The following is a 24,516-nucleotide window of genomic DNA, read 5'->3' as shown; positions in this document are numbered from 1 at the left end:
GAACTGGGAGAAATGAAGTTGTTGTCTTCTTTGTGCAGCATTTGTATGTGAACTTCTCATTGGTGATTCCTACTCATACTTGATACATGAGATGGGGCCTTCACAGTTTTGGGGAGGAAAACATATGACAAACTATATATGTGTTTTCAGTAGATACTTCTCTTCTTAATATCACCAGATAACTTTAAAATATAAAAATTATTAATGAAGATGAATTAAACAATTTAGGTGAGATACCTCAACAGTTGGTATTTCTGCCAGTCTTTTGTTTCATTTATCAGATTTAAGACACAGTGACACTTATTGAAATCAGAATATTCCATAAATCCAAAGAAACCATACCATACAAACATACAAATGTGCGTAGAGGTAAGGATTAATAGTGAGAGAAACATACAAAGAGTAAATTAAGGTTAATTTTCATAAATCGGCTCTCTGAACTAGAGAGAATGAGCAATAAAGGCTCTGTAAATCAGAAAATCGAGCCAATATGCAAGGCAGTCCTGGAACTACAGGCATGAAACTGAATGTACTCAGCAGCAGACACTTCTCTTTTTGGGTGACTGCAGATTTTTCTCTTAATGCCTTCAATGTCTGTATGAAGTCCATCAAATAATTTCAAGTAATTTGAGTCACTCAGAATAGACTAAGGTACATGTTAACCAAATTGCAAAATGTGTAGAAAACTAATATAAGAGACAGCCATATCAGGCTTTTGTCAGCATGCACTTCCTGACATCCACATCAGCGTCTACCTTTGGTGACTGCATATGGGATGGAGGAGTGCATGCTGACAAGAGCCTGATATAGCTGTCTCCTTAGAGGTCTGCCAGAATCTGATATATTCAGAGGCAGATGCTCACAGCTAACCACTGATCTGATCAAGGGTTTCCTAATGGAGAAGTTAGAGAGAAGACTGAAGGAGCTGAAAGGGTTTATGGCCCCATGAGGAGAGCAACAATACCAACCAACCAGGGCTCCTCGGGGTCTAAACCACCAGCCTGGGAGCACATAGGGAGGGACCCATGACTCCAGCTGTACATGTAGGGGAGAATGACCTTGTCGGTATAGGTGGGAGAGGAGATCCTTGGTCCCATGAAGGCTGAACAACACTGAGTGGGGGGAAATTCGAGGGTGGAGAGGTGGAAGTTGAGGGGTAGATGGGGGCACATCCTCATAGAAGCTGGAGGAGGAGGGATGGGATAGGAGGTTCCTGGGTAATGGGGGGAATGGGGTAAGGGGATAAAATCTGAAATGTAAATATAATATCCAATTTTTAAAAATGCTCCTAGGCAAAAAAAACTAATATAGGGCAAAGCCAAGTCAACACATTAAATTAATAAGCACTTGGGACATGTATATTGGAAAAGAAGCTTACAAATCAGGAGGGTAGAAATATTTCTACACTTTATAAAATTTTCACCTTCTACTGAGCATACTGATACCACATAAAATCACATGGAATAAAGTATGAAGATGCTTAGGTTATCATTTGAATTGGTAACATGAGTAAGTATCATACATGAAGTTCTATGATATTGTCCATGATTACAAATTTACAGACTTTAAGATTATAACAGAAAGTCAAATCCAGGGGTAAAGGGATAAGACTAGGAGTTCTTGTTGGATGAAGAATTGATAGCAATGATTACTCTAGTTTGATAGCACATTGGTTTCTTTAAAGTTACGCAAGTACATTTCCAAGTGCAAATGGCAGCCGATAATATTAATGGCATATTTGTTAATGCAGTTAGCAAGAAGAGTGTCACCACTATAGGATGAAGGCAGACATGCTGTTCCAGAACTGACCCTGCAGTCTTTTGGAAATCCATTATAAACATCCCATCAGAGCATCAAGTACTGTAGGATGAGTACTAGACATATTGGGAAAATAGCAAAAGGTCTCTAGACAGTCTTGGAAGATTTGTCTTTGAAAGCCACAGGTACTGTGCCTGAAGGATGAATGGTAATACAGGTGAGCAAGACTGATTAGAAGACATTGTTAGGCAGATGAAACTTCATGTCAGAGCACTAAAAGACAGCCATTAAAATCCATCATAGCTGGACAATGAAATTCAAGTATATGGTATGACCAAATGTGGTTGTGTAAATAGTGAAAGTTTAAGTACATCAATGTCATAGAGGTGAATACTGGTATTCCACACTCTAGTACCATTGTGTGTGTAAAATCTATATTTCTAAAACAATAAATTATTAATTAAAAACATGAAGGCTTAAGAAATATTTTAATATTCAAAATTCTTTTACCCTAAGATTAAATTTTCAATTCAATCAAATTACAAACACAATTCCAACAAGAATTATTTTTATACAAATTGATTGTATATTTATATAATTCATATGTAAAGACAACTAAAAACTGAAAAAAATGTGTGTGTTTTCTTTCTTTTTTATTGGATATTTTATTTACATTTCAGATGCCATCCCCTTTCCCCATTTCCCCTCCCTAGAAAACCCCTATCCCATACCCCTTTCTCCTTTTTGCTTTTATACAATTTTCTTAATGTTAACCAATGGCTTTATAAATTTGGTAATGCTCAATATTAATCAGAAGTGTAACCTAATACCCAACCTAGATATATCAACTATCTTTAACTGACGGAGACATGTGAACATCTGCCTCCATATCTGGCCCCCCTCTCTCTTTCTCTCTCATCACCTAGCTCCTCCTCTCCTTCTCCTTCTCCTCATCTCCTTACTCCTCCTCTCCTTACTCCTCACACTTTAGTTCCTCCTACATATCACCCTTCCTGTTAAAATAAAACTTTTCTCTCAAAATACAGTTAGAGCATAACTATACCAATTTATATCAGTAAGGTGCAAGATAAACCTAATACCCAGTCCATCATTTTGTGACTAACCAGAAACTCTGTCATCTCTCCTAAATAAAAGACTTAGTTCTGAACCTGGCTTTTTTTCTTGGCTTTAGAATGAGTGTCAGCTGAAAACCATCCTCTCAAATCTTTTCTCTCAAAGTAAATAGCAAGGATTGGCTATGAGACTATAAGTTTTCAACCCCATCAGAAATCCAGAATGACTGAGTTAACTGAAATCATGGGAAACACAAACCATAGCTTCTAAAACATAGCCAATTTATAGACACCTCTGAACACCTGGACAGTCCCTATACTACAAAACGTTGGAGCATCCAATCTTCAGCCTTCTGGCCCAGGATCATCTGACAGACCTAGTGATGCAGAATTATTAAGGGCTGATTATTCTGTCTTGGCAGATATAATCAGTTAACTATTCTGCAAGTGTGTCCTTTTTCTGGACAGTAATTTGTCTGTAGATGGAAAGAGACAATTCTTGTCTAGTGGCTAACTCACCACAATCGGAATCGCACCAAATATGCTCAATTTCTTCTTAGAATCCAAGACAGAAAGCTGTCAGGAGAAGACAGGTCTCTAATCAAAATGAACATTACTACAGAAATGTTTGTAACATCAATTCTGTGGATTTCTGATGCTTTGAAAACCAACTGTTTATGTAAGGCAATCTGGACTGTTGTCTGTTAACTCCTCTCAGCTATTTCTAAAGAAAATATAGAAAACATCCTAACAATAAACTCAATGCCATGAATTTGCTATAGGAAATTACAGTCTTAACTCACAGTCTAACCATCTCAAATAAGTTAAAAAAGTTAAAGAAGGACTGGGTCTAAGCCTTGTATTCCTAAATGTGTTATACAGGTGCAATGCCTATGATAGTAACAATATTCATCTCACTTTTATATTAATAAGAAGCTCGTACCAATAAAAACCTTAAATTTGAAATCAAAGTAAATTTTGTACCATTTAAGAAATTATAACTTCATCTTAACAACAATTATACATATTTCTACCAGTAGGTTATGGCTATGCAATAAATCCTAGCTAATCTTCCCTGTTCCACCAAAACCACTACTTTGACCTAGAAAGACAGCCCAATATTAGCCACATCAGTCCCCAAGCCCAGGAAATAGGGGCACCAACTCTTCATTAACTTCTTCAAGCTTATTATGGGTGTTGAGATATTAGAAGAGGGGTTGGGGCAAGAGTAAATTGATAAGCCTCTGACATTGTGTCTTCACTGAATCCAGCTGGAATTCCAGGACATGAGAGGTTCAAGCAGGTCTGCTCAGCTTGCCTGATGAGTAGATACACCAAGGCTATGTATTCTGCAATATATAATTCTCAAAACAAATTTTAGTATCAAGATAATTGTTTGTTTGAATTCTGGAATCTAGTCTTCTGGCAGCCTACCTCTGTCATGTCTAATACATATAATTCTGGGAGTTTCTATGAGGGTGTGCTCCCACCATCCTTTCATTTTTGCTTTCCTGCTCTCAAATTTCCCAACATCAGGGATTCCAAACTTTCAGGTACCGAGGCTGTCCACTTCCACTGATGCCTGGCAAGGCCACCCTCAACTACCTATACAGGTGGAGCCATGACCCCCTCCCCTTGTGTTCTCAGGCTGGAGATTTTAGAATGGCTACTCCAGCTTGTTCCTTAGGACCATTTGCTTGAAAAATTGTTTTCCAGTCTTTTACTCTAAGGTAGAGTCTGTCTTTGCACTGAGGTGGGTTTCCTGTATGCAGCAAAATGCTGGGTCCCATTTTTGTGTCCAGTCCATTAGCCTATGTCTTTTAATTGGGGGAACTGAGTCCATTGATGTTAAGAGATATTAAGGAACAGTGATTGTTGCTTCCTGTTATTTTTGTTATTAGAGGTGAAGTTATCTTTGTGTGACTATCTTCTTTTGGATTTGTTGGAAGAGGGTTACTTTCTTGCTCTTTCTAGGGTATAAATTCCCTCCTTGTATTGGAGCTTTCCTGCTATTATCCTTTGTAATGCTGGGTTTGTCGAAAGATATTGTGTAAAATTGGTTTTGTCATGGAATATCTTGATTTCTCCATCTATGGTAATTGAGAGTTTTTCTGGGTATAGTAGCCTGGGCTGGCATTTGTGTTCTCTTAGGGTCTGTATGACATCTGTCCAGCATCTTCTAGCTTTTATAGTATCTGGTGAGAAGTCTGGTGTAATTCTGATAGGTCTGCCTTTATATGTTACTTGGCCTTTCTCCCTTACTGCATTTAATATTCTTTCTTTGTTTTGTGCACTAGGTGTTTTGATTATTATGTGATGGGAGGTATTTCTTTTCTGGTCTAGTCTATTTGGCGTTCTATAGACTTCTTGTATGTTTATGGGCATCTCTTTCTTTAGATTAGGAAAGTTTTCTTCTATAATTTTGTTGAAGATATTTATTGGCCCTTTAAGTTGTGAATCTTCACTCTCATCTATACCTATTATCCTTAGGTTTGGTCTCCTCATTGTGTCCTGGATTTCCTGGATATTTTGTGTTAAGAACTTTTTGCATTTTGCATTTTCTTTGACAGTTGTGTTGATATTTTCTATGGTATCTTCTGCACCTGAGATTCTCTCTTCTATCTCTTGTATTCTCTTGTATTCTGTTCGTGATGCTTGTGTCTATGACTCCTGACTTCTTTCCTAGGTTTTCTATCTCCAGCGTAATCTCCCTTTGAGATTTCTTGACTGTTTCTACTTCCATGCTTATGTCCTGGATGGTTTTGTTCAATTCCTTCACCTGTTTGGTTATGTTTTCTTGTAATTCTTTAAGGGATTTTTGTGTTTCCTCTTTAAGGGCTTCTACCTGTTTACCTGTGTTCTCCTCAAATTCTTTGAGGGTGTTATTTATGTCCTTCTTAAAGTCCTCTATCATCATCATTACAAGTGATTTTAAATCTGAATCTTGCTTTCCTGGTGATATGGGGAATTCAGGACTTTCTAGTGTGGGAGAACTAGGTTCTAATGATGCCAAGTACCCTGGGTTACTGATGCTTATGTTCTTGCCCTTGCCTTTTGCCATCTGTATCTCCTTAGTGCTACCTGCCCTGTCCCTGACTGGAGTCTGTCTTTACTATTATCTTGGTTGTATTAGAACTTTCGGGGGGGTGTAACTAGTGGGGTAAGCTCTCTGGCCCAAAATCTGCTCAGTGCTCAAGCGCAGACAGGATGCTGCCCAGGTTAGAGCTCTGGGAGCCCCGTTTCCTCATTCTTAGAGATTGGGGGCAGAGCTACCACCCAAGATCTGCTCAGTGCTCTGGCCCAGACCAAAGAAAACCAGTGCTCTGGGCCAGGAGTGACTTCCTGGGTCCTTGTGGGTCCCAGTTACTCCCTGTTTGGGATGGGCCTTTTAGTCTGCTTACCTTAGATACTGCCAGGCTTAGAGTTCCTGGGAGCCCCGCTTCCTCTGGGTTCTGTGTGATTGGGGGCAGAGCTGCCATCTTTGATCTGCTCAGTTCCTGGGCCCAGACTGGCTATAATTTTTTCAAATTGACATTTAATGGTTCGCTGCACCCTTTCTACCATACCTTGGCCCTTTCTTGATGCAGCAGATTCCCATGGTGATCACCTTCATTTCACTTCTGAATTTTCAGCAGTTCCTTCTTCCAGTAAAGTCCCTCACTGGGTCTTTTGTTCTTGCTGCCCCAAGTTGGGCGCCAAAAATATTGCGGCCCGAGCTACCCCACGTTTGGGGGCCAAAGAATTGTGGACCACTCTGTCAATATTGGAACCTGCACTGCCAGAAGCCTTGGGGATTAAATTGTTAGAGCCCACACTGCCCCAAGCTGCTCCAGTCCACAGGTCGGGGTTCAGCAAGAGAGTGAGGACGGACTCAAAGAATGGAGACTGGACAGAGTGTGATTCAATCCCGTTTATCCTTCAGTCTCTCTTCTTCTCTCCAAATGCCAAGTCTTGAGTTCCTAGTCCCTAGTGCCTCCAAGTTCCAAGTTTCTTCTTCCAAGTGCTAAGTGCCTAATGTCTAATTCTCTTTGCCTAATGCCTTATAATTCTTCCAGCTCCAAGTCTCAAGTGCTCTGAAGTGCCTAATACCTAATGCCTAATAACTAACTCCAAGTTATACTCTCCTAATGCCTAATTCCTACTTCCAAGTTGTACTCCATGTGTTTTCTTTCATGTTGTGCTTTATTCTTTTTATTGAAAAAATATTTTCCATACAATATATTTGAATTATTATTTCTCTCTAACTCCTCTCAGATCCTCCCAACACATTCAACTCTGTGCCTTCTTTTGCTCGTTAGGGAACAAATAGGCAAGTTTATAAAAAGGGTGGAGAAACCAAATAAAAAGTACAAGTAGTACATATAGATATATAACAACATAAAATCAGAAGACACAAGATATAAGGAAAACACTAATGAAGTTAAAAAAAAAAAAAAAAAACACCCAGACCAAAGAAATTAACTTTCTCCAAAAAATACTATTAGGTTTGCTTTCAGTTGGCTATCTACTGCTCAACATAGGGATAAGAACTGTATTTAGTATAGTTTATATCTGTAGTGAACTCCATTGAAGAAAACTAATTTTTCCTTTGTGGGAGGTTGTCAATTGGAGGTAGCTTCTAGGTTAGGGACAGGTGATCATTACAACAAAAATTCAAGTCTCAACCTCAGAGGGTGTCAGCAGTTAAAGTGAGGGCATTAACTGGCAAAAAATTGGATCCTATAACTTGGAATGGGGATGAGTTGGAGGACCCTGTTCAAGCTGAGAACTTTGAATCTTTGGATTTACAAAGGTTTACCTCACCTGAGGAAGTAGTACCCTCAGCCACAACCCCTTAAAATAATGCCTCTTTCACATGAGTTTGATAAACCAGAACTGACTTTCTCTGGAGAAAATGCCAGGCAAGACATTACTGATGTTCCTCAAAGCCCACCAATAGTTTCTTCTAGACCTATAACCAGACTCAAGGCAAAGCAGGCCCCTGGAGGGGAGGTAGAAAGTGTGGTCCATGAGGAAATGCCCTACACTATTAAGGAACTTAATGGGTTTGCTAATTCATTAAGCAGAAGTCTGGGGAAATGTATGGGAATGGATTTTAAGGGTGTGGGATAATGGTGGGAGGAACATAAAAGTAGTTCAGGCTGAGTTTATTGACATGGGCCCTTTGAGTGGAGATTCTAGGTTTAATATGGAAGCCTGAACAGCTGAAAAAAAAGGTGTCAGAAGTTGGTTTGAATGGTTGGCTGAAATGTTTATTTTTTAAAAATTGCCTACTAAAAAGGAGTTGGAGATGCCTAATATCCCTTGGCTGATGAAGGGATTTTAGGGCTCCAGGAAAATTGCAATCCTAGAATGGATATGTTGTGTAAAACCTTATCCTCCACAATAGGAAGGTCCAGAGAATTTGCCCTTCACAAATCCTATGAGATATAAACTGGTAAGAGGGGCACCAGCACATTTGAAGTGTTTTGTTCTTGCCCTTTTCCTTGTGCCAGATCTTAGGCTTGGAGATGCTGCTGTTCAATTGAATGAATTAAATGCAATGGGTTTAATTGGGCCCCAATGTACAAGGGCCAATTGGCAGCATTGAATCTCAGAGACAAGGTGATTATAGTTATTATAATGGGCATTGTAGACAAAACAATGTTTATAATGACCTAACCAGTAATGATCAACACAGGAGAGGTGAAATTTATAATAGCCTGACTCATATGGACCTTTGGTACTAGCTAATCAATCACATTATTTCCAGGCATGAAATAGATAAGACGTCTACTGCATATCTGTTTAATCTGTGTAAGCAGAAAATTTCTCAAACAAATGAAAGAAAGGCTGAATTGGATAATGGCAAAAGACAATCTTGCACAGTGAATCAATTTCCAGACTTAAGTCAGTTTGCAGACTCAGAACCCCTCGAATGAAGGGGTTGCCACGTTCCCCTGAGGAAGGATCTTGATAAGACACCTAAAAGTTTTGCTGTTAGTCTTTTTCCGGTTCTTCCACAGAGGGACCTACAGTGTTCCACAAGGGTTACTTGTACACCAGGGGAAAGGAAAATCATACTTTCTGGGGTCTATTTAATACTGGTTCTGAATTGATACTGATCCCAGGAGACCCCAAGAAATATTCTGGCCCTCCAGTTAAAGTAGGGGCTTATAGAAGACAGGTGATTAATGAAGTTTTGGCTGATGTTCGACTCACAGTAGGTCCAGTAGGCCCCCAAAAACATCCTGTGTTCATTTCCCCAGTTCCAGAATGTATAATTGGGATAGATATAGGTAGAAGTTGGCAGAATTCTCACACTGGTTCCCTGACTTGTGGAGTGGGGGCTTTTATGGTTGGAAAGACTTTGGAAGCCTCTAAAGTTGCCTTTGCCAAAGAAAATAGTGAATCAAAAACAGTATTGTAATTGGAGGAATTGCAGAAATTACTTCCACCATCAAAGACTTGAAGGATTCAGGGGTGGTGGTTTCTACCACATCTCCCTTTAACTGTCCTTTCTGGTCAGGGCAGAAGACAGACAGAGAATGACAGTTGAATATCAAAAGCTAAATTAGGAAGTAACCCCAATTTCAGCTTCTGTAACAGATGTAATTTCATTACTTGAGCAAATTAACACATCTCCTGGTGCCTGCTATGCAGCTATTAATCTGGCAAATGCCTTCTTCTCATTACCTGTCCATAAGAACCACAAGAAGCAATTTGCTTTCAGTTTGCTTTCAGTATACCTTTACAGTTTTGCCTCAAGGATATATTAACTTTCCTTCCCTGTGTTATAACATAGTTAGAAGGGATCTTGATTGTCTCTTCCACAAAATATCACATTGGTGCACTATATTGATGACATTATGCTTATTGGTCCAAGTGAGCAGGAAATACCAATCACTTTGGATTCATTGGTAACACATATGCATATCAGAGGATGGGAAATAAATCCATCCAAATTTCAAGGACCATCTACCTTAGTAAAATTCTTAGGAATCCAGAGGTGTGTGGCATGTAGAAATTTTCCTTCTTAAGTGAAAGATAAGTTATTGCACCTGACACCTCCCACCACCAAGAAAGAAGCACAATGTTTACTGGGTCTATTTGGATTCTAGGGACAGCACATTCCTCACTTGGGTGTGTTACTCAGGCCCATTCAACAAGTGACTCAGAAAGCTGCTAGCTTTATGTGGAGCCTGGAACAGGAGAAGGCTCTTCAACAGGTCCTGGCTACTGTGCAGGCTTCTCTACCACTTGGACATTTGATCCAACAGATCTGATGGAACTTGAGGTATCAGTGGCAGATGCTGTTTGGAGCCTCTGGCAGGCCTCAGTAGGTGAAGCACAGAAGAGACCTTTGGGATTTTGGAGCAAAACTCTATTATCATCTGCAGACAATTCTCCCTTTGAAAAATAGCTCTTGGACTGCTATTGGGCCTTAATGGAAACTGAACATTTGACAATAGGACACCAAGTTACCATGGAACCTGAACTGCCCATCATTATCTGAGTGTTATCAGATCCTCCAAGTCATAAAGTAGGATGTGCACAGCAGCAGTCTATGATCAAATGGAAGTGGTATATATGTGATGGGGCCCAAGCAGGTCCTGAGGGCATGAGCAAGTTATGTGAAGTTGCTCAACTGCCTATTGTTTCCCCTCCTGTTACAATGCCATCTGCTGCCAAGCATGTACCTATAGCCTCATGGGGTGTTCCCTATTATCAGCTGACTGAAGAAGAGAAAACTAGGACCTGGTTTGCTAACAGTTCTGCACTTTATGCAGGCACTACCCAGAAGTGAACAGCTGCAGTATTCCAACCCCTTTCCAGGACAACCCTGAAAGATCCAGGTGAAGAAAAACCTTCACAGTAGGCAGAACTTTGGGCAGTATACATTGTACTACAGTTTGTTTGGAAAAAGAAATGGCCAGATGCACAACTGTTCACTGACTCATGGGCTGTGTAGCCAATGGACTGGTTGGATGGTCAGGGACTTGGAAAGATCACGATTGGAAAATTGGTGAGAAAGACATCTGGGGAAGAAATATGTGGATAGATCTCTCCAAATGGGCAAGGGATGTGAAGATATTCGTGTCCCATGTAAATGCTCTCCAAAAGGTGACTTCAGCTGAGGAGTTCAATAATTAAGTGGATAAAATGACTCATTCTGTGGACAGTCAGCCTCTGTACAAAGCCATCCCTGTCATTGCTCAATGGGCACATGAACAAAGTGTCCATGGTGGCTGAGATGGAGGTTATGCTTGGGCTCAACAACACAGACTTCCACTCACCAAGGCTGACCTGGCTACAGCTGCTGCTGAATGCCAACAGAAGAGACCAACACTGAGCCCCAGATATGGCACCATTCCTCCTCGATGTGACCAGCCAGCAACCTGGTGGCAGGTTGACAACATTGAACCACTTCCTCATGGAAAGGACAACAATTTTTTCTTACTGGAGTAGACTTTTATTCTGGTTATAGATTTACTTTCCTGCACATAATGCTTCTGCCAAAATTACCATCCATAAACTTACAGAATGCCTTATCCATCATCATGGTATTCCACATAGTATTGCTTCTGACCAAAGAACTCATTTCACAGCCAAAGAAGTGTGACAGTGGTTCCACAATCATGGAATCCACTGGTCTTACCATGTTCTCTGCAATCCTGAAGCACTTGGTCTGATAGAAAGATGGAATGGTCTTTTGAAGACACAGTTACAGTGCCAATTAGGTTGCAGCAGCCTGGAAGACTGGGGCAGAGTTCTTCAGAAGGCAGTATATGCTTTGAATCAGCATCCAGTATATTGTACTATTTCCCCCGTAGCCAGGATCCATAGGTCCAGGAGTCAAGGGGTGAAAAAGGGAATTGTTCCACTCAATATCACTCCTAGTGACCCTCTAGGAAAATTTCTGCTTCATATCCCCATAACCCTAGATTCTGCTGACCTAGACATTTTGGTTCCAGAGGGGGGCTTGCTCCTACAATGAGCTACAACAAATGTTCTATTGAACTGGAACCTCAGACATCCCCCCCTGGTCATTTAGGCTTCTAACCAATAGGCTAAGAAAGGAATAACAGTGTCAGGAGGGGTTATAGATCCAGATTACCATGGGGAAATAGGATTGCCTCTCCACAATGGAGGTAAGAAGGATTCTGTCTGGAGTGCAAGAGATCTGTTAGGGTGCCTCTTAGTACTATCATACTCTGTGATTAAAGTCAATAGGAAACTATAACAGCCTAATCCTAGCAGGATGACAAGGAGAACAGATCTATCAGGAATGAAGACATGGGTCACTTCAGGAAAAGAGCCAAGATCTGCTGAGGTGCTTCTAGAGGGTGGAGGAAATACAGAATGGGTATTAGAGGAAGGTAATTATAAATATCATCTAAAGCCACATAGCCAGTTGCAGAAATGAGGATTATAAAGTAATATGAATGTTTCTGCTTTATTTTAAAGAACACATTTATATGAATATTTGTGCTTTCTTTCAATTTCTTTAATACAAATTGGTATTTAAGTTGATATACTAAAAGAATGTTCCAAAGAGGCATTGACTTATTCTAAATTTACAAGTGAGTTTGTGATTATACGAGGAATAGTTATATCGTAAAACTATTCCTCGTATGACCAGGGTATTGTTTTATTTAGACATGAGATATTATTTGTGTCAAGTTGACAAGGGGTGGATTGTAATGGCTATTCCTAGTTGTCAACTTGACCATATCTGAAATGAACTATGATCCAGAATTGGAGGGCACACCTGTGATCCAGATCTTGAGGCTGAAAAACATAAGTTTCTGACCTGGATTTTGGCATGGATATCTTGAGGAGTAGTAGCCATGAAAAACTTAGGCCCAGGCAAGTAAATAAACAACTTTGAGGCACATAATATCTCTAACTTCAAGATCAGCCTGGAAAAAAGCAAGTCCCAGATCCAGATGTGGTAGTACAGGCCTTTAATCTGGGCCATACCTTGGCTGGAGGCCTACATAAGGACATTGGAAGAAGAAAGATTCACTCATCTTCAACTGCTTCAACTTACATGCCAGCACATCTGTTGGGACCTACTTCCAAAGAAGACCAGCTTAAACAACTAGTTTCACAGGACTGAGCAATACTGGATTCTTAAACTTCCCATCAACAGCAGCCCATTATTGGGCTAGTTGGACTATAGACTGTAAGTCATCACAATAAATTCTTTCAATATAGAGAGACATTCCATAAGTTCAGTGACTCTAGAGACCTCTGACTAATACATAGAGTAAAGCTAAACATTACTGGTCTAAAAAAGAAAAATAACAATAAAATTATTCCTAATTTTACTCTGCTATACTCTTAGATTGGTCCTTATTCAGTCATCATCACTGATGATGAGAAGCTCCTTCCTGTAGCAGACAGGATTAGATGCAGAGACCCACAACCAGACAATAAAGAGAAAGTCCTTTGAACACAAAGCTCTAAATGGAATGCCTCCACCTAATCCCTCTCCTCAGAGATAATGGAACTCCAAAGAAAAGAAGACAGAAAAAGAGTAAGAGCTAAAGGGGATGGAGAATACAAGAACAGGGCCCTTTGAATCAAAGGAGCAATGTTTATATGAACTCACAGAGATTGAGGCAACAAGCATATGGAAATTACAGGTCTGCACCAGGTCCTCCATGTATATGTTTTACCTTAAGCTTAGTATTTGTATGGGATTCCAGAGTCTCTGGGTCTTTGATTCTTGTACCTGTACTCGAGGCCCTTTACCTTCTGTTGGATTCTCTATTCTAGCATTGAAGTGAAGGTTTTTGTTTTATCATATTATATTGGATTTTATCAAGCAAATAAATAAAAACAATCAGATAGTGGTTAGTTACTCTCACAACTTTTGTGCCACTTTTAAACCAGCATATCATGTAGACAGGGCATTGTTGTAGACCAAAGGGTTGATAGCTGAGTTAGTGTTTACCTTTCTCCTCCAGTAATGTACAGAAAACCTTCTAGTACCAGGAAGATATTCAGTAGGTGTTAAGGCTCTCATTTGACACCAATTTGTTTCTCCATAGATATCTTGGTTTTCAACAATAGATTACCTTCAACTTGTAAAGAAACTTCCAGTGTCCTGAATATGTTACATCTAATCAAGGAATTATTCAACAGGGTACCATGGAAACCTCTTAACAACCCAGGATACTGGCAAAGCTATTAGTAGCTCTTTACAAATTGATCCTACAGATATAAAGTATTCTTATTATTGTGCAAAAATATCCATATACAGAAAAAGCAACCTAATCCACTTCTCTCACTCTCTAAAATAATTCTCTCAAGAAGGACAACAGAACTCACAACCTGCATAAGTGTTAGGAAAATTTCCTATGACATCTTTCTCTGTGATCCAGATAGGTCTCAGTGCAAAAATGTAAAGTATTGAGAAAGATGCTGTCAAGTTCACCTGACTAAAGTGTATAGCTGGTTCTGCTGCTATGGCTAAAATAATTTAGAGACAGAGGACAGACAGTAGTATACAACATGAGCATAGTTCCCAAGTGTGTGCTCCTCTGCTGGGGAATGTATACGCCACTTGTCAGTTCTTCACTTCTGTGACTAAAGAGCTGAAATAAACTACTTTAGAAAAGAAAGGGCTATTCTAGTCATTGTTTCAGAGGTTTATGTCCTGGGCCACTTGGTTTAACATTTCTGATTTCACATTGAAATTATACAATAGAAGGGTATGGGAGAAAACAACTGTTCAACTCATGACAACCAGGAAGCACGCGCACACACACACACACACACACACACACACACACACACAGAGAGAGAGAGAGAGAGAGAGAGAGAGAGAGAGAGAGAGAGAGACAGAGACAGAGACAGAGACAGAGACAGAGACAGAGACAGAGGCAGACAGAGACAGAGAGACAGAGAGGATGATAATGAAGCAACAGAAACAAGTGTGCCCTTTAAAAGTATGCTTATGGTCTACCTCCTCCGATCATGTGCTTCATCTTAGTTTCTCCAGTCTCTCTATAATTTTATCATATTGTGATTCATCACTGGATGGATCTATTGACTGAGTCAGGGTTGTAAAGATACCATCATGTCTGAAGAGTCCTCTGAGCATTTGGAACAAAACCTTAACAAGTGAGTTTGAAGAAACATATTGCAATCAAAGTATAATACTTCTATAAAATATTACACAAAAAGCAGGTTGTCAGTCTATGTGGAATAAATGATACTTATCAAAAAAGAAGTCTTGAATTTTATGTACAACTAGAATAGAGATTTGAACTTATAATACTGGATAATTTAGAGATATTATTTTCATGCAAATGTTAGTGCAACCTATAATAATCCAATGATTATAAGACCATCTCTCGGGTCTCATTGAACACGGAGGTAGCTTGTCAGGCATTTGTGTGGTCTCATCATCAGCACAGCTGGGCCTACATGCAAGCAACCATGTCTAAGGGACCTGCAGTTGGCATTGATCTTGGCACCACCTGTGTGGGTGTCTTCCAGCATGGAAAGGTGGAAATCATTGCCAATGACCAGGGTAATCACACCAAGCCAAGCTATGTGGCTTTCACTGACACAGAACGATTAATTGGCAATGCAGCCAAGAATCAGGTTGCAATAAACCCCACCAACACAGTTTTTGATGCCAAATGTCTGATCGGATGTAGGTTTGATGATGCAGTTGTTCAGTCTAACATGAAGCACCAGCCCTTCATGGTGGTGAATGATGCAGGCAGGCCCAAGGTCCAAGTCAATACAAAGGGGAGACAAAAAGTTTCTACCCAGAGGAAGTGTCCTCAATGGTTCTGACAAAGATAAAGGAAATTGCAGAGGCATACCTTGGAAAGACTGTTACCAATGCCATGGTCACAGTGCCAGCTTACTTCAGTGACTCTCGGCACTAGGCAACAAAAGATGCTGGAACTATTGCTGGCCTCAATGTCCTTCAAATTATCAATGAACCAACTGCTGCTGCTATTGCCTATGGCTTGGATAAGAAGGTCAGAGCTAAAAGGAATGTGCTGATTTTTGACTTGGGAGGTGGCACTTTTGATGTGTCAATCCTCACTATTGAGGATGGAATTTTTGAAGTCAAATCAACTGCTGGAGACACCCACTTGGGTGGAGAAGACTTTGACAACCGAATGGTCAACCGTTTCATTGCTGAGTTAAAGTGAAAGCACAAGGATATCAGCAAGAACAAGAGAGCTGTCTGGCATCTCTGCACTGCCTGTGAGCAGGCCAAGTGCACCCTCTCCTCCAGCACCCGAACCACTATTGAGATTGATTCTCTCTATGAGGGAATTGACTTCTATACCTCTATTACCCGGGCTTGATTTGAGGAATTGAATGCTGGCCTGTTCCATGGCACACTGGACCCTGTAGAGAAGGCCCTTTGAGATGCCAAACTAGACAAGTCACAGATCCATGGTATCGTCTTGGTGGGTGATTCTACCAGAATCCCCAAGATTCAGAAGCTTCTGCAAGACTTCTTCAATGGAAAAGAGCTGAATAAGAGCATTAACCCTGATGAAGCTATTGCCTATGATGCAGCTGTTCAGGCAGCCATTCTATCTGGAGACAAGTCTGAGAATGTTCAAGATTTGCTGCTCTTGGATGTCACTCCTCTTTCCCTTGGTATTGTAACTGCTGGTGGAGTCATGACTGTCCTCATCAAACGCAATAACACCATTCCCACCAAGCAGACACAGACTTTCACCACCTAATCTGACAACCAGCCAGGTGTACTCATTCAGGTGTATGAAGGTGAAAGGGCCATGACCAAGGACAACAACCTGCTGGGAAAGTTGGAGCTCACAGGCATACCTGCAGCACCCTGTGGGGTTCCTCAGATGAAGGTTACTTTTGACATTGATGCCAATGGCATCCTCAATGTTTCTGCTGTAGATAAGAGCACAGGAAAGAAGAACAAGATCACCATCACCAATGACAAAGGGCCGCTTGAGTAAAGATGATACTGAGCACATGGTCCAAGAAGCTGAGAAGTACAAAGCTGAGGATGAGAAGCAGAAAGATAAGGTTTCCTCTAAGAACTCACTGGAGTCCTATGCCTTTAACATGAAAGCTACTATTGAAGATAAAAAACTTCAAGGCAAGATCAATGATGAGGACAAACAAAAGACAAGTGCAATGAGATCATCAGCTGACTGGATAAGAACCAGACTGCAGAGAAGGAAGAGTTTGAGCATCAGCAGAAAGAACTGGAGAAAGTCTGCAACCCTATCACTACCAAGCTGTACTAGAGTGCTGGTTGTATGCCAGGAGGAATGCCTGGTGGCTTCCCTGGTGGAGGAGCTCCTCCATCTGGTGGTGCTTCTTCAGGCCCCACTATTGAAGAGGTGGATTAAGTCAGTCCAAGTATAGGGTATAGCATTGTTCCACAGGAACCCAAAACAAGTAACATGGAAAGATAAAACTATTTAAATTGGCATAAAAAAGAATCTCTGTAGCATCAGAACAAGATGATGAGAGCCAAGTGCCACAAGCACTGAAAGCAGAAGTTAGTATATTTCCTATAGACCTGTGAACAATGGTAGAAATATGATGAATGGGATGGGGGGGTCTGTAAAGTTTCACCTGGAAAGGTAACAAGCCATAGACTTTTAAAGTATATTTACCTGGAAATTAATTGAACATGATTTGAAGGAGTTATTTTCCTTATTTATAGAAAATAAATATTTTTTATCATAAATAGAAATTTGGCTCATGTACTACTGATCATTGTTAGTAGCATGTGTATCTCTCCTAGGGCCTATTTACAGAAAGTTAGGTTGTATGGAGAGTGGGTAATCTTGGAATCTCCCAAAAGCATGTGATTCTCATAGTATACTGCCACAAAATCTGAAGGATTCTAGGTTCAATTATCACATTTTAATATATTTTAAATCATGCAGATTATTGTGCTTAAATACTTTGTGAATCTTCCAAATGCACCTTTAGCATTCCATAAAATATGTTCTAGGCATAAAAGATACCTATCAACCACCAATGAAATAAATGACTCCATATCCACCCATGAGTTCCATTCCATTACCACCTTACCATAAATGGAGCCAGATGTCATCAGTGCTGGATCACTCACAGTTGCAAGACTCTTAATTGTTACAGAATGGTTCTGGCTTATTAATGTGTCTTTAGTGAGTTATTCAAGGATCTGGACCCCTGAGAGCAAGTTCCCTCAGGCCCAGGGCTGAGTACTCTGTAAGACATGAGCAGGGATAGTACACAGATTATGAACATAGAAACATTACTTCACAGTTCTGCAATTAATACGAGAATAGGATCTCAAGCTGGGGTCTCGGAGTCACTTGAATACATCCTAGGTGAGTTGGGAAGGATGGTCTAGTTTTCTCAGATTGTATGATATTCTTTAGTGTGGAGTTTTAGATTTGATATTTCTCTATTCAGTACCTCTCTATCTTTCAAGATTTTCTACCATCTACAAGCATGTTAACTGTTTTCCAGATATATTTTGATGATAATATTTATTAATATCACTACACATTATATTCTTACCAGACTCTGTCATTTCATTGTAACAACAGCTCTGTAATCCACATAGGTTTTATGTGGTAGTTTTTAAATTTTTTATTATAAAGTTATCTGAAGGAATTTGAAAAAATAATGGATTGATGTCATAACATTCAATTTTTCTGAAGAAACTAGTGACATGTAATTTCATATTAGAAATGGAACTTCAATTTTTCTAAAGAAACTGATAATCTGTCTATTAAAATGAGGCTAAGCCCATTTAAAACAGCAATGCCCTTTCTTTGGATGTGAATTAAAAATCTAATATCTTAATTGAAGGGCAAAATAAACATTTTAATAAATATACTGGTAAATTTTTACTCAGATTAAATTTTTAGGCACCATCTTACATAGTTTTTAGGTTAAATGTATGCCAGGAAGCTTGGATTCCCATGGCTCTGAGAAACATGAAGCTGCTTACTTCACACAGCATTTGCACATCAACTTTCTTATCTGTGATTCCTAGTCACACTCAACACCAGGAATGTTATCTTCTCAGTTAGATGGGAAGCAAACTTCTGACAAACTGTCTCTGAGTTTTCATTAGACATTTTCCCTCCCTTAATGTCAGCAGATAACTGTTAAATATAAAATTTGTTAATGAAGATGAATTAATCATTTTAAGAGAAGATATAAGCAGTCAGTCTTTCTGCAAGGCTTTATATTTCTTTTGCCAGATTTAATCTATAGTGAGTTTTATTGAAGTCAGATTATCTCAGTAGAAAATGATTGTAAGAGAGAGAAAGTATAAATTAAGGTCAATTTTTATTAAATGAAATTTCTGGATTATGAACTGGCCAATCTGAAAACTGTATGTGGACTGATATCAAGGACAGACCTGGAAACTATGGTCTTGAAACTAAAGGCACTCTAACAGCCAGAGTCTTTTCTTTCTTGGGAGATTACAAATTATTCATCAATGTTTTCAATTGTGTATATGAAAACATCACATTATGCCAGGTAATTTGACTCACTCAAAGTGTACTGAGGTAAATGTTAACTCAATTGCACAATGTGTACAACACTGATAGAAGGACCAAGCAGAGATAACACATAAAATTAATGAGAACATGTGGCATGAATATTGGAGAAGGAGCCCACACAAGACTAGCATAGAAATATTTCTACACTTGCTAAAACTGCCACCTTATTTTTTCTTAGCATACTGATATCAATGACATCACATGTTTGACGTATAAAGATATGCAGAGAATCATTTGCTTTGGTAACATGAGTAAGTCTCAAACATATGATATGTGTTCATGATATGTGTGCAAATTATGACAGAATTTCAAATTTAGGAGTAAAGAACTAACCTGAAAAATTTTTGTCAGGGAAGAATTAACAGTGGTAGATATTCTAATTTTATAGAGCATTGGTAACTTTGAAAATGTAACTGCATTTTCTAGTGCAAAATGCAGCTAAAAATGTTAATGATATATTGGGTAAATGCAGTCAACAAGCAGGTTGTCCCCACTGCATGTCAAAGACAGACAAGCCTTTCCAGAATGAAGTTTACAGTCTGCTGGGAGTCAGTTATAAGAAGCTGACTGAAGAATTGGGTCCTGGAGGGTGAGTTCCAGACACAGTGGGGAAAAGCTATTAGTTCTCACCTACTCTAGGCAGACAGGGAAGATTTATCTTAAAAAGATGAGATGAGACGAGACGAGACGAGACGAGACGAGATGAGATGAGGAGATGAGAAAGAAATCCAACCTGAGTCTTAAGTTGTAATCTAAGCCATTCAACTACATGAAGTTCTCATTGCTGGAGATTTATAATCATAAAATAAGATAATCTTCACTGATACCTAAGGAACATTGAGATGCAAGAAACTGACAGAGGTAAACCAATTATAATCAGTGAGGCCACATAACCAACTCAGAAATAAGAAAAAAGACAATATATTTTGTATCTCAGACAACAGTAGAATTTAAAGGATGGAATATTAAAACACATATAAGAAACCAAGGAATTTGTTGTTATAGAAATTCCAGCTATTGGGAATACAGAGATAATATGATGAAATGAAATTATGATAAAGCACTTGTCTTCCATATATGTTCACTTTTATTATCTATTTACAGGTAACCTACTATTACCCTTCCAGATATTACAGGAAGATAGACCATGCCTGGAAACAACCAGACTGCCATCTCTCAGTTCCTCCTCCTGGGACTGCCCATCCCCCCAGAGCACCACCACCTGTTCTATGCCCTGTTCCTGGCCATGTACCTCACCACTGTCCTGGGGAACCTCATCATCATCATCCTCATTCTTCTGGACTCCCATCTCCACACACCCATGTACTTGTTTCTCAGCAACTTGTCCTTCTCTGATCTCTGCTTTTCCTCTGTCACAATGCCCAAGTTGCTGCAAAACATGCAGAGCCAAGTTCCATCAATTCCCTATGCAGGTTGCCTGACACAAATGTACTTCTTTTTGTTTTTTGGAGATCTTGAGAGTTTCCTCCTTGTGGTCATGGCCTATGACCGCTATGTGGCCATCTGCTTCCCTCTTCATTACACCAGCATCATGAGCACCAAGCTCTGTGTGAGTCTGGTGCTGCTGTCCTGGGTGCTGACCACATCCCATGCCATGTTGCACACTTTGCTGTTAACTAGGTTGTCTTTCTGTGAAAACAATGTGATCCCCCATTTTTTCTGTGATCTGTCTGCTCTCCTGAAGCTGGCCTGCTCTGATATTCATATTAATGAGTTGGTGATATTGATCATAGGAGGGCTTGTTGTTATACTTCCATTTCTACTCATCATAGTGTCTTATGCACGCATTGTCTCATCCATCCTCAAGGTCCCTTCAACTAGAGGCATCCACAAGGTCTTCTCCACTTGTGGTTCTCACTTGTCTGTGGTGTCACTGTTCTATGGGACAATTATTGGCCTCTACTTATGTCTATCAGCTAATAACTCTACTCTGAAGGACACTGTCATATCCATGATGTACACAGTGGTGACTCCCATGCTGAACCCCTTCATCTACAGCCTGAGGAACAGAGACATGAAGGCAGCCCTAAAAAGAGTGTTTCGAAAGAAAACTATCTTCTGACTGTAACTACATTTCAGATGGTTTTATAAAGTAATCAACTAGTATAAAAATGCTAGACCCCTAAGAGCAAATGCAGTTGCTGCTGCTCCTCCTACTGGTGTTGGTAGTGGTTGTGGTGGTGGTGGTGGTGGTGGTGGTGGTGGTGCTGCTGCTGCTGCTGCTGCCACTCCTGCTGTTGTTGTTTGCTGATTGTTGCTTGCTGGTTGCTGGTTGGACATATTCTGGGAAAGAGATCAAAATTGTTCCAAGGGAACTCAATGCCCCTAATCAGCAAGAAGTAGTTTAAGGAAATTCATGACCCCTTTTACCTCTAGCCTTCTTTCTTTCCTAGTGTTGTCTGGTTAGACATGAGAAGGGCAGAGATTGAATATATAAATAAGAACTCATAAATAGCCAAAAAACTGGCCACAAGAATGGCTATGCTATATTTTTCTAAATGACATCTTTATTCCATACATCATTAATATGTGTCCTGGAATCTTATCACTGTGTTCTGAACTTTGTTGTCTGTTGTTTCATTTTTAAAATAAGCTTCATGACCTGATTTTGATATTCACAACAGAGAAATCTCATCATCCATGATACATAATAATGTCTCATAATAACATCCTATAGAAAACTGCATACAAGTTTGTATCTGAATGTTCTCCTCATCCTAATTTGTTTTTATGTCTATATAATTTTTCCCAAGATGGCCGTGCCCTAAACAAATTTTTGTAAAACTCTCACTACATCATTGAATTTTGTATTTTCCTAGGAAATATCTTATGCCCAAGGTCTATGAGTTTGCTCCACTTATGAGGCAATGAGCTAGAGGTGAATAGTTTAGTTTTTAAGGATGCTATCCTTGTGCTCATTTGTATTTTTAAAATTTGAATTTAAAAACTTTATAGATATGTATTTATTTTATTCTTCATATAAAGTCAAGTAGAGAAGGTAACCTGATTTTTTAGCATCTGGAAATTAGAGCTCAACAACCTTCCATATCACACAGTTTAAAGACTATATAATTATTACTGTTTCTCTTCATTTCCTCCCACTCCTGAAAGAATAGATCCACTATTTTTCTAAAATGTTAGCATCAGGATGGCATGGATCATACTTCCATTTATGTTAAATTTATTTCTTCTGCTAGCTCTTCTTATGGCAACCAACCTACCCCATTTCATCACTTTATATCTCTTTCTTAGCCCCTACATATCTACTAGTATCCTAGAGCTTCCCTTAGGACTCCCTGTTGTTGTTCTTAATTTCCCAAAAGATAACCCCAAGTGTGGCAATAAAATCCAATATAAAAAACCTTGAACTCTTTATGTGCTTCTCAAGTCTGATCTTTGTCTTTTATTACTTGTGTCTTGATTCTGATGTCACTTTCTGTACATAGATAAACTTTTTATGGAAATTTGACTCAGACATGGCACATTAACACAACAACAGAAAAGTAACTAATGTGTAACTCAGTATCAGAGAGTGACGTGTTGCTTTGAAGAACTGGACCATGTTGTTTTTGATTGACTGATTGGTTGGTTGGTTGGTGGGTGGGTTGGTTGATTTTGTTAGTTTTTAGGAATGTGGAAGAGTTTGTAACATCAGACTATGAAAGTGATTGAATGTTATAAATAGACCTTAAAATACCATTCTAGTAGGACCCTGGAAGACAATCATGTTGAGAGCAATGCAGACTATGGAGCAACAGCTCAATACATTTCAGAAGGGAACAGTATTGACAACTGGTCTAGGGGCCGATTGCATGGTGTTTTAGCAGAAAATCTGGCTGACTTTAGCCCTAGTCCTGGTAACATGGCTTAGAGTAATATCTAAATTAATGAACTAATTTCTCTCCTCTCCTCTCCTCTCCTCTCCTCTCCTCTCCTCTCCTCTCCTCTCCTCTCCTCTCCTCTCCTCTCCTCTCCTCTCCTCTCCTCTCCCCTCCCCTCCCCTCCCCTCCCCTCCCCTCCCCTCCCCTCCCCTCCTCTCCTCTTCTCTTCTCTTTTCTCTTCTCTTTTTATTGGGTATTTTATTTATTTACATTTCAGATGTTATCCCCTTTCCACATCTGTCCCTCAGAAACCCCCATCCCACCCCCCTTCCTCCTGCTTTTATGAGGGTATTCTGCTACCAACCCACCCACTCCCATCTTCCCGCCATTGAATTCCCCCACACTGGGGCATCCAGCCTTCACAGGACCAAGGGCCTCCTCACCCATCAATGCCCAACAAGGCCATACTCCACTACATATACAGCTGGAGCCATGGGTCCCTCCATGTGTGTTCCCAGGCTGGTGTTTTAGACACTGGGAGCTCTGGTTAGTTGGTATTGTCACTCTCCCCATGGAACTACAAACTCCCCTCAGCTATTTCAGTCTTCTCTTTAACCAGGGATGATCAGGTAGTATGTTATCAATACCAACAGTAGGTTGTCTTCACTGCCAGTATAGAAGTTTAAGCCACTACCACCATCAACTTTACCCTGGTTTGCTCCCAGTAGTCTCCTTTCCTCTGGTCTCAGATGTCTTCCATCTATTTACCATAAAAAGTCATAGAGAATGTGCTAAAAATGTGAATGAGTATGTGTCTTCACAAATATAAATAAGTAGTGTCAGCCTCTCCAGGTTTATCGCTCAGCTTTCCTTTCCCATTTGGGCACTGTTCTGGCTTACACAATGCACTTCAGCTACCATGAGTTTTTCTTACTTTGTAAATTTTCGTTAAGTTCTTGATAACCTCTGAGCTTTTTCAAATGTAAATTTGTTTCAAATATTCATGTACCAACAATTAATAAAATTGAGGCATTAAATTTGAAAGAAACCAAGGTGGTTTATATGAGAGGGTTTGGAAGGTTTAAAAGAAACAAAAAAGATACAATATAATTTCAATAATAGAAGAAAATAATAAAGAAAACAAGAATATCTTCTCTCAATCAGTGAATAAAATTAAGTTCCCTTGATAATATTGCACCACATATTTCATTACTTTTACTAGTAAGTTACTAGTAAGAAACTGAAACTTATTAGTAGGAAGTAAGTAGTCCTCTATAAAAACTAGATTGGAGACTTCTAAGGCCAGAAATCAGGTTACTT

General features: G+C 39.6%; 1 protein-coding gene and 1 pseudogene across 1 annotated transcript; both read left to right on the top strand.

Moving 5' to 3' along the window:
- Positions 1 to 15,249: 15,249 nt before the first annotated feature.
- Positions 15,250 to 17,195, top strand: LOC117710851 (heat shock cognate 71 kDa protein pseudogene; annotated as a pseudogene).
- A 3,279-nt stretch (positions 17,196 to 20,474) lies between these two features.
- Positions 20,475 to 21,496, top strand: LOC117710819 (olfactory receptor 1468-like). Its single transcript, XM_034506060.2, has one exon. The coding sequence runs from the start codon at positions 20,502 to 20,504 to the stop codon at positions 21,435 to 21,437; it is 936 nt and encodes a 311-aa protein (XP_034361951.1). The 5' UTR covers positions 20,475 to 20,501; the 3' UTR covers positions 21,438 to 21,496.
- The last annotated feature ends 3,020 nt before the right edge of the window (positions 21,497 to 24,516 follow it).

Source organism: Arvicanthis niloticus, chromosome 6, assembly GCF_011762505.2.
Source record: "Arvicanthis niloticus isolate mArvNil1 chromosome 6, mArvNil1.pat.X, whole genome shotgun sequence".
NCBI classification, from domain to species: domain Eukaryota; kingdom Metazoa; phylum Chordata; class Mammalia; order Rodentia; family Muridae; genus Arvicanthis; species Arvicanthis niloticus.
Note: the sequence above shows the minus strand (reverse complement) of the source record. Positions and strands in the feature narration are given on the sequence as shown.